We start from the raw sequence: 10,880 nt of genomic DNA on the forward strand, positions 1-10,880 counted from the left end.
ACCAGGAGAAAAGCTTTGCCATTTCAAGGCAAGGAGAAGTTTGGGAATCCACAAAATAAGTCTTTGGCTGAATTTTCTATTGATGATTCACTCTTAATGCAACAATCCAGTCTTCATTTATGAGAATTTACTGTGACAACCCATCGTTCCAGTTATCCACAACACCTATGCGGTAAATCTCTTTTCTAGGACAGAGTTTCTCACTTTCCCTTTCAAGATATTGGGGGAGGGGGTAATGTTGCCTCCAGTAAGCTACGGTGTGCCTACGTATTTTGATCTGGAATATCTTAACTGGATGGACACCACAGGCCTCTGATTGAAAGGGCATCTTCTGGCTTTCTCTCTTCCCACGAGGCTCGTAAGCATGTCGTTCAATCGTTTTTGGAAAATCAAGTTACAGTCATTCAATTCTCACTGCTTCCCAGCCAGTTCCTGTCAAATGCAGTTTGCTTTTTCTTTAAATAAAAAAATAGAAAATCTTTTGAGCCTGGCTAAGGCTGTATGCAGAAAGAGTTTGTCTTTATAACTGGACAGCATGTTTCCATTACTGTTTCTTTTTTTAAAAAAATGTAAATAACACATGATGGCCCCTGACTGATCTCATTTGCGAGGTTCCATAATCATTTTCCAGCCCACGATGATGCTTTGATTTATTTCGTAGATTTATGCCTCAGCTTTTCCCCTTGGAGCTCCGAGCGCTAGACCAACTCCTGCACATATCCAGGTAGTCCGCAGCGTACAGCTAGCCGTTTAGCGACTGCTCAAAGTTACGACGGCACTGAAAAGAAGTTGAACTGTTCCAAGGTCACGTGGTTGTGGTTTGCACCCGTCTGACGAGCAAAGTCAACAGGGAAGCTAAATTCACAATAATGTTAGTAAATTTAACTACTAACTCTGATCACATCCAGTCAGAGCTGAAGAAGCTTCTTGGATGAGAAGTGAAATGTCTTCAAAGAAAAACAAGAAAGCCCAGTTGCATCTTGAAAAAAGCACCTTTGGGACAACCAGGACTGGAGAATCTCCATAGACATTTAAATACTAACTAACTGTGATTCACTTAACAATTGTGGCAACTGTCATAAAATGAGACACTTAATAGCTCACTTAATAACTCTCTTGCTTAGCAATGGAATTTTTGAGCTCAACTGTGGTTGTAAGTTGAGCATTACCTATGTGGGGATGAATTAGGGCAAGAGATCATTGATTTGTAGATTGATTAGGCTAAGCCAGGGGTAGGCAACCTTGGCCTTTTTATGACTCGTGGACTTCAACTCCCAGAATTCCTTGAGACAGCCATGCTGAGGGGAAAGGGAGAGGTTTCCAAACTGAGCCATGCTGGCTCAGGAATTCTGGGAGTTGAAGTCCATGAGTCATAAAAGAGCCAAGGTTGCCTACCCCTGGGCAAAGCAATCGTGACTGGTTTCCCAGTCACCCATGGAGCTTCCATGGTAGAATATAGACTTGGAACCTGTGTCATAGAATCATAGAGTCATAGGGCTGGAAGGGACCCTGGAGGTCTTTTCTTGTGTGGTGAAATTCAAACATTGAACGGGCAACGATGTCTAACTAAACTGGCCATCAAGGAAGGAAGGAAGGGAGGGAGGGAGGGAGGGAGGGAGGGAGGGATGATCACGAGAGATTAGAACAAAGAACGTTTACCAAGATCTTCTGTGGGAATTAAGTCCTCTTCTATGTTGTAGTATCAATTCAATTTATTTAGGCAAGCTACACGTCATTTCGTAACTTCCATTACCGCCCTGTGACTGCAGTTCCGCAGTTTGAAATGAATCAAAGAAATCTCAGAATCAACAGGGAAAAAAACCCCACCCAAATAAATACAACCCCTTTCTTTTCCTCCCCCTATAAAAATCCTTTAGGAAGAAAAGCAATCCAAAAAGCAATCTCATCTTTCATCAGTTCTTTAGCACCACAAATTAATGGCTTGGCCTGTCATCCTTAAAAGTAGCAATAGAGTACCGCAATACCCAGATCTTAAAAACTCAACTGGGATTAATGCATGCATCTTTCATCACAACTGACATTCCTCCTTAACCAATCCTTCTGTTAAGGTCCTCAAAGTTATTCTGGGATAAATTGTAGGGACAAAGGATTGAGTAGGCTGGCTCAAATTCTCTACTCTTGAATAGATAGATGTACTCTGACTTGGCCAATGCCTTGCTACTCTCCAAGGCATCTTCCTATTTCTATAACCACAGGGACAACAGAGAAGAGAGGAAAGGGGAATCCAAAAAAATCCCACACTTTTATTTTCCATGCAGAGCAAAGAACCAGGAAAGGTCCATTTTGGTATCGCCCCTCCAAAACAAGACAAAATTAGATTCTTTTTAGCTTAGTGATGCTATAATACTAATCCGGAGCGTATCAGCAAAACGGTTCCTCTCTCACAAATGCAAAAATTTCTTATTCAATAGATCAAGCTCATCGCTGCAGCCTCAGCATTTAGCTCTCTGCTGCAGTGAATTTCCTTTGGCACAGAATTAATCCAGGAGAGCCGAGCATGTCGTGCAATTTTGTATAACATGATTTTTCCACCTGCCAGTCTTCACCTGTGGTCATTTGTTCCTCCCCCCCTCCCCAACTTCTTAAAAAAGATCCAGCAAAGTATAAATGAAAAAAAACAAAACAGACGACTTCCTAAATCAAAAAACCCCCAAATCAGGGGGTTTGGAGGAAGGGGATTCACTCTGGCACACTCATTAATTATTAGATAAATTGCTTATTGATTTCTTTGCATGCTTCCTGATGCCGTACGGCGCACACATCTTTCATACAAAGTGCTGATGGAACGAGGAAAGGTTGGCAGAGCAAATGTTCAGGAATGAAATACTCCGGAATGGAAAAGGAAGCAAACATGGCACCCTAGGGTGAAAATATTTTAAAATCCAGGAATGAAGTCAGTGGGACTTGGTTGAAATGCTGTCTTCCTAAATACTACACTGCTTTGAAAGCCTATCAGAAGGACCCACAAGCCTGTTTGACATGAAGATGATGATGATGATGATGATAATGACGATGAGGAGGAGGAGGAGGAGGAGGAGGAGGAGGAGGAGAAGAAGAAGAAGAAGAAGAAGAAGAAGAAGAAGAAGAAGAAGAAGAAGAAGAAGAAGAAGAAGAAGAAGAAGAAGAAGAAGAAGAAGAAGAAGAAGAAGAAGAAGAAGAAGAAGAAGAAGAAGAAGAAGAAGAAGAAGTAGTAGTAGTAGTAGTAGTAGTAGTAGTAGTAGTAGTAGTAGTAGTAGTAGTTGGAAGGGACCTTGGAGGTCATCTAGTCCAAGCCCCTGCTCAGGCAGGAAACTCTATACCACTTCGGACAAATGGCTGTCCAGTCTCTTCTTAAAAACTTCCAGTGTTGGAGCATCCACAACATCTGGAGGCAGGTTGTTCCACTAATTAATTGTTCTAACTGTCAGGAAATTTCTCCTTAGTCTTAGGTTGCTTCTCTCTTTGATGAAATCGATATGCTTCTGAAGAAGAAAACAGCTAACTCTGAAAAAGAACTTCAAGTGTTTGCATGTTCCTCACCACCACCACCATCGCCACCGCTACAAAAGGTCAGAACATCTAAAAGTGGAATCTACAAAGGACCAGCTTTTCTCAGTGTTTCGACGTAAGTGACAAGAACGGAAATTATTTCCGGATGACTAGAAAACTGGGCTGAAGACAGATACTCTTTTTAGCTTCCTTAAAACTAAAACTGGAGGGAACACACTCACAACTTACAACCTTTCGTTTAGCAACCACAATGACATTGAAAAAAGTCACTTATGGCCAGTCCTCACTCATAAGACCATAAGAGCATCCCCAGGTCACATGATCAGCATTCAGGCCCTTGGCACCCGGCGTGAGTTTATGAAAGTTGCAGCATCAAAGGTCTGCCACTTGCAAGTTTCTCAGCCAGCTTCCAACAAGCAAGCGAATGGGGGAAGCTGGTTTTGCTTAATGACTGCATGATTTGCTTAATAACTGTGGTGATTCGCTTAATAACCATTGCAAAAAAAAGGTCCTAAAATTGGGCACATGGAACAACTGCCTTGCTTAGCAACGGAAATTCTGGCCCCAAATATAGTCGTAAGTCAAGGTCTGCCTGTACTTAATCCATTCATTTTATGTATTGCTCTGGAAAGGCTAAAGAGGTTCAGATGGAATAATATATGCTAGGTGAAAAGTAATTCAGCAACCAGGGATGGGCAACTATGGACTCTGTGGACTTCAGCTTCCAGAATTATTGAGTCACCCATGATGGATCAGGAATTCTGGGAGTTGAAGTCCACAAGTCATAAAGCAGAGGTGTCAAACTCAATTTCATTGAGGGCCGCATCAACATTGCGGTTGCCCTTGGGGGGGAGCGGGGGTGTGTGGCCCTGGTGGGTGTGGCCTACTGGGTGGGCATGGATGGAGTGGGTGTGGCCAGTTCTACATCGTTCGCATCAAGGGTGCCTGTGGGGGCCTGGGCAGGAGTGGGACAGATCTGAGGGTCTCTGGCAGAAGGGAGTGGGACCGGGGCAAGCACCAAGGCATGGTCCATTTCTTCATTCCTCACAAAGGGTGACACCTCCCCAGCATGCACCCAGGGGGCGGGGGCGACGCAGCAGGGACTGGTTCCTCGCTGTTTCCGGACGGCCTTGTGGAGCTAAGACTGAATGCGTTTCAGCATAGATGGCCACCACAAAATTGTACATTGGCTCCCAGCTGGCCTGGGCCAGGGCCAAGGCAGTGGCCAAGGCAGTGGGCCAAGGCCACAGTTTCCAGGATGGCTTTGCGGGCCACATGAAACCACTTCGCGGGCCACATCCAGCCCCCGGGCCTTGTGTTTGACATGTCTGTCATAAAGGGATCGTCGTCGCTCATCCCTGAGCAATACTGACTCTCGACTGGAGATGGGGAGACTGAGGATCAGAAGGGAACTGGGGTAGCTGAAGAACAGGACATGTACCAGAACACAAAAGAAGACTTTTTGAAATTGGAAAAGATTGATTAAAAAACAAGCACTAAAAAACTTTACGCCCTTTTTAGCGGGTTTTTTCTTTTCCCTGGCCAGATTAAATTTTAAGACCTTTCTGAATTTCATTGAACCAAACGATTTTTACCAACAGGCAAGCATCTCAAGAAAAGGTTCCAAACAAGCAGGCAAACAAACATCTTTTGTGTAGGTGTTTATGCAATTGACAACCATCTGGTAGGAATGTCTCATGCAACACTTGTTCCTTTCCTGCTTGACATCTTGTTCAAGAAACATTGACGGGCAGGTTAGGAAAAGAGGTGACTGTTCCCCTTTTTACAATGAACTACTAGAAGACTGATGTAAGATAACACTGATTTTCAGAAAATACTTCTCGTCTTTGTTCAGAATGTTTACACTCACCTCTGGGCAGTTGTTTTTGTTTTATTTATTTTTATCCACCTTTATTCTTTCTAGAAATAACTCAAAGTAATGAACAAACTCTGTCCTCCGATTTTTTCCACAACAATCCTGTGAGGTGGGTGGGCTGAGAGAGGGACTGGCTCAAAGTCATCAAGTGGCTTTCACGCCTAAGCTTGGACTAGAACTTACCATCTCCCGGTGATTGACACCAAAATCACCCAAACCAGCTTTCATGCCTAAGGCAGGACTAGAACTCACCATCTCCCGGTGATTGACACCAAAGTCATCTAGCTGGCTTTCATGCCTAAGGCAGGACTAGAACTCACCGTCTCCCGGTGATAGGCACAACATCACCCAGCTGGCTTTTGCAGCTAAGGTGAGAGGAAAACTTACAGTCTCTTGGTGATTGGTCCAAAGTCACCTAGCTGGCTTTCATGCCTTAAATGGGACTAGAACTCACAATCTCCTGACAGCATGCTACCTGGAGAATTCTGGGAGTTGAAATCCACCCATCTTAAAGTTGCCAAGGTCGAGACACATTGCTCTTGTTCCAATTCATGAATGATCCTGGGTTTGATGCTTTGGTTCTGTTTGCTAGGAGAAATGGAATACCTTTTCCTCTTTTCGACACACGTCGCCTATAGCTCAGTCCCAACCCAGTGATCCTTAAGCCTCCTCTTGATGTTTTACACCCAATAAATTAATAAAGAAATAAAAATGCCTTGTCTTCAAAATACTGCCAGTCTCGGAAAGCAAATGATGCTTCTGTTGGAAAACGATAACTATAGATCAGAAAGTCCTCACCTCTCCCTTTGAAATGGAGGGAAAGACATAAATAATCTGCTTAACATGACAGTCAATTTTAGATATTCTTTTATTACACTTTATGGTCTATGAAGTGCTTTTCCTTATATGCCTTCCAGTGAATGCTATGTAATTCCTGCACGGATGATAGATTTCCCTTTAGAAAAAAAATAGCGGAGGTCTTAACTTTTTAATAGAAATCGCTCCCCAGGAATGCTTAGCCACAGTTCAAGCTGCTTAATTCAAAGAGTTATGTCGTTCATTTTAAGAAACTTTCAATGATATTAATCACGCCCAGCTATTTTTATTATTCCTGTCTAACAATGCTAATCTAGCATGAATAGACTCTTTAACCAGCATATTAATGCTTTTCCTCTCAAAAGTGGGGTTTAGTGGTAAAAAATAATATATATATATAGGTTTTCGCGGGTGTTTGTATGTAGGTCTTTGGTTATTCGGGTTTTCTCCCGCATCAAATTGGAAGTGTCTTGGCGACGTTTCGACAAAGTCTCATTCGTCATCTTCAGGCTGGTGTTTTCGGCTTCGTGCAAATTGCTCCTAGAAGCACGAAGCCAAAAACACCAGCCTGAAGATGATGAATGAGACTTCGTCGAAACGTCGCCAAGACACTTCCAATTTGATGCGGGAGAAAACCCGAATAACCAAAGACCTACATATATATATATATATATATATATATATATATATATATATATATATGTAGGTCTTTGGTTATTCGGGTTTTCTCCCGCATCAAATTGGAAGTGTCTTGGCGACGTTTCGACGAAGTCTCATTCATCATCTTCAGGCTGGTGTTTTTGGCTTCGTGCTTCTAGGAGCAATTTGCACGAAGCCGAAAACACCAGCCTGAAGATGACGAATGAGACTTTGTCGAAACGTCGCCAAGACACTTCCAATTTGATGCGGGAGAAAACCCGAATAACCAAAGACCTACATACAAACACCCGCGAAAACCTATATATATATATTATTTTTTACCACTAAACCCCACTTTTGAGAGGAAAAGCATTAATATGCTGGTTAAAGAGTCTATTCATGCTAGATTAGCATTGTTAGACAGGAATAATAAAAATAGCTGGGCGTGATTAATATCATTGAAAGTTTCTTAAAATGAACGACATAACTCTTTGAATTAAGCAGCTTGAACTGTGGCTAAGCATTCCTGGGGAGCGATTTCTATTAAAAAGTTAAGACCTCCGCTATTTTTTTTCTAAAGGGAAATCTATCATCCGTGCAGGAATTACATAGCATTCACTGGAAGGCATATAAGGAAAAGCACTTCATAGACCATAAAGTGTAATAAAAGAATATCTAAAATTGACTGTCATGTTAAGCAGATTATTTATGTCTTTCCCTCCATTTCAAAGGGAGAGGTGAGGACTTTCTGATCTATAGTTATCGTTTTCCAACAGAAGCATCATTTGCTTTCCGAGACTGGCAGTATTTTGAAGACAAGGCATTTTTATTTCTTTATTAATTTATTGGGTGTAAAACATCAAGAGGAGGCTTAAGGATCACTGGGTTGGGACTGAGCTATAGGCGACGTGTGTCGAAAAGAGGAAAAGGTATTCCATTTCTCCTAGCAAACAGAACCAAAGCATCAAACCCAGGATCATTCATGAATTGGAACAAGAGCAATGTGTCTCGACCTTGGCAACTTTAAGATGGGTGGATTTCAACTCCCAGAATTCTCCAGGTAGCATGCTGTCAGGAGATTGTGAGTTCTAGTCCCATTTAAGGCATGAAAGCCAGCTAGGTGACTTTGGACCAATCACCAAGAGACTGTAAGTTTTCCTCTCACCTTAGCTGCAAAAGCCAGCTGGGTGATGTTGTGCCTATCACCGGGAGACGGTGAGTTCTAGTCCTGCCTTAGGCATGAAAGCCAGCTAGATGACTTTGGTGTCAATCACCGGGAGATGGTGAGTTCTAGTCCTGCCTTAGGCATGAAAGCTGGTTTGGGTGATTTTGGTGTCAATCACCGGGAGATGGTAAGTTCTAGTCCAAGCTTAGGCGTGAAAGCCACTTGATGACTTTGAGCCAGTCCCTCTCTCAGCCCACCCACCTCACAGGATTGTTGTGGAAAAAATCGGAGGACAGAGTTTGTTCATTACTTTGAGTTATTTCTAGAAAGAATAAAGGTGGATAAAAATAAATAAAACAAAAACAACTGCCCAGAGGTGAGTGTAAACATTCTGAACAAAGACGAGAAGTATTTTCTGAAAATCAGTGTTATCTTACATCAGTCTTCTAGTAGTTCATTGTAAAAAGGGGAACAGTCACCTCTTTTCCTAACCTGCCCGTCAATGTTTCTTGAACAAGATGTCAAGCAGGAAAGGAACAAGTGTTGCATGAGACATTCCTACCAGATGGTTGTCAATTGCATAAACACCTACACAAAAGATGTTTGTTTGCCTGCTTGTTTGGAACCTTTTCTTGAGATGCTTGCCTGTTGGTAAAAATCGTTTGGTTCAATGAAATTCAGAAAGGTCTTAAAATTTAATCTGGCCAGGGAAAAGAAAAAACCCGCTAAAAAGGGCGTAAAGTTTTTTAGTGCTTGTTTTTTAATCAATCTTTTCCAATTTCAAAAAGTCTTCTTTTGTGTTCTGGTACATGTCCTGTTCTTCAGCTACCCCAGTTCCCTTCTGATCCTCAGTCTCCCCATCTCCAGTCGAGAGTCAGTATTGCTCAGGGATGAGCGACGACGATCCCTTTATGACAGACATGTCAAACACAAGGCCCGGGGGCTGGATGTGGCCCGCGAAGTGGTTTCATGTGGCCCGCAAAGCCATCCTGGAAACTGTGGCCTTGGCCCACTGCCTTGGCCACTGCCTTGGCCCTGGCCCAGGCCAGCTGGGAGCCAATGTACAATTTTGTGGTGGCCATCTATGCTGAAACGCATTCAGTCTTAGCTCCACAAGGCCGTCCGGAAACAGCGAGGAACCAGTCCCTGCTGCGTCGCCCCCGCCCCCTGGGTGCATGCTGGGGAGGTGTCACCCTTTGTGAGGAATGAAGAAATGGACCATGCCTTGGTGCTTGCCCCGGTCCCACTCCCTTCTGCCAGAGACCCTCAGATCTGTCCCACTCCTGCCCAGGCCCCCACAGGCACCCTTGATGCGAACGATGTAGAACTGGCCACACCCACTCCATCCATGCCCACCCAGTAGGCCACACCCACCAGGGCCACACACCCCCGCTCCCCCCCAAGGGCAACCGCAATGTTGATGCGGCCCTCAATGAAATTGAGTTTGACACCTCTGCTTTATGACTTGTGGACTTCAACTCCCAGAATTCCTGATCCATCATGGGTGACTCAATAATTCTGGAAGCTGAAGTCCACAGAGTCCATAGTTGCCCATCCCTGGTTGCTGAATTACTTTTCACCTAGCATATATTATTCCATCTGAACCTCTTTAGCCTTTCCAGAGCAATACATAAAATGAATGGATTAAGTACAGGCAGACCTTGACTTACGACTATATTTGGGGCCAGAATTTCCGTTGCTAAGCAAGGCAGTTGTTCCATGTGCCCAATTTTAGGACCTTTTTTTTGCAATGGTTATTAAGCGAATCACCACAGTTATTAAGCAAATCATGCAGTCATTAAGCAAAACCAGCTTCCCCCATTCGCTTGCTTGTTGGAAGCTGGCTGAGAAACTTGCAAGTGGCAGACCTTTGATGCTGCAACTTTCATAAACTCACGCCGGGTGCCAAGGGCCTGAATGCTGATCATGTGACCTGGGGATGCTCTTATGGTCTTATGAGTGAGGACTGGCCATAAGTGACTTTTTTCAATGTCATTGTGGTTGCTAAACGAAAGGTTGTAAGTTGTGAGTGTGTTCCCTCCAGTTTTAGTTTTAAGGAAGCTAAAAAGAGTATCTGTCTTCAGCCCAGTTTTCTAGTCATCCGGAAATAATTTCCGTTCTTGTCACTTACGTCGAAACACTGAGAAAAGCTGGTCCTTTGTAGATTCCACTTTTAGATGTTCTGACCTTTTGTAGCGGTGGCGATGGTGGTGGTGGTGAGGAACATGCAAACACTTGAAGTTCTTTTTCAGAGTTAGCTGTTTTCTTCTTCAGAAGCATATCGATTTCATCAAAGAGAGAAGCAACCTAAGACTAAGGAGAAATTTCCTGACAGTTAGAACAATTAATTAGTGGAACAACCTGCCTCCAGATGTTGTGGATGCTCCAACACTGGAAGTTTTTAAGAAGAGACTGGACAGCCAGTTGTCCGAAGTGGTATAGAGTTTCCTGCCTGAGCAGGGGCTTGGACTAGATGACCTCCAAGGTCCCTTCCAACTACTACTACTACTACTACTACTACTACTACTACTACTACTACTACTACTACTTCTTCTTCTTCTTCTTCTTCTTCTTCTTCTTCTTCTTCTTCTTCTTCTTCTTCTTCTTCTTCTTCTTCTTCTTCTTCTTCTTCTTCTTCTTCTTCTTCTTCTCCTCCTCCTCCTCCTCCTCCTCCTCCTCCTCCTCATCGTCATTATCATCATCATCATCATCATCTTCATGTCAAACAGGCTTGTGGGTCCTTCTGATAGGCTTTCAAAGCAGTGTAGTATTTAGGAAGACAGCATTTCAACCAAGTCCCACTGACTTCATTCCTGGATTTTAAAATATTTTCACCCTAGGGTGCCATGTTTGCTTCCTTTTCCATTCCGGAGT

At 43.3% G+C, this 10,880-nt stretch overlaps 1 protein-coding gene across 1 annotated transcript in view; it reads right to left on the bottom strand.

Annotated features, from left to right (window-relative positions):
• LOC120308727 (X-linked interleukin-1 receptor accessory protein-like 2) overlaps positions 1-10,286 on the bottom strand; it is a 75,021-nt gene extending 64,735 nt beyond the window's left edge. The window contains exons 1-2 of the mRNA XM_039345184.1: positions 10,138-10,286; positions 8,599-8,651 (exon numbers count right to left, since the gene is read on the bottom strand). Of these exons, the coding sequence (XP_039201118.1) occupies positions 8,599-8,651; positions 10,138-10,286 (202 nt within the window). The remainder of the gene's footprint in view (positions 1-8,598; positions 8,652-10,137) is intronic.
• Positions 10,287-10,880: the final 594 nt, after the last annotated feature.

This window comes from Crotalus tigris, unplaced genomic scaffold (genome assembly GCF_016545835.1).
Source record: "Crotalus tigris isolate CLP2741 ecotype Arizona unplaced genomic scaffold, ASM1654583v1 scf7180000017944.260387, whole genome shotgun sequence".
Lineage (NCBI taxonomy): Eukaryota > Metazoa > Chordata > Lepidosauria > Squamata > Viperidae > Crotalus > Crotalus tigris.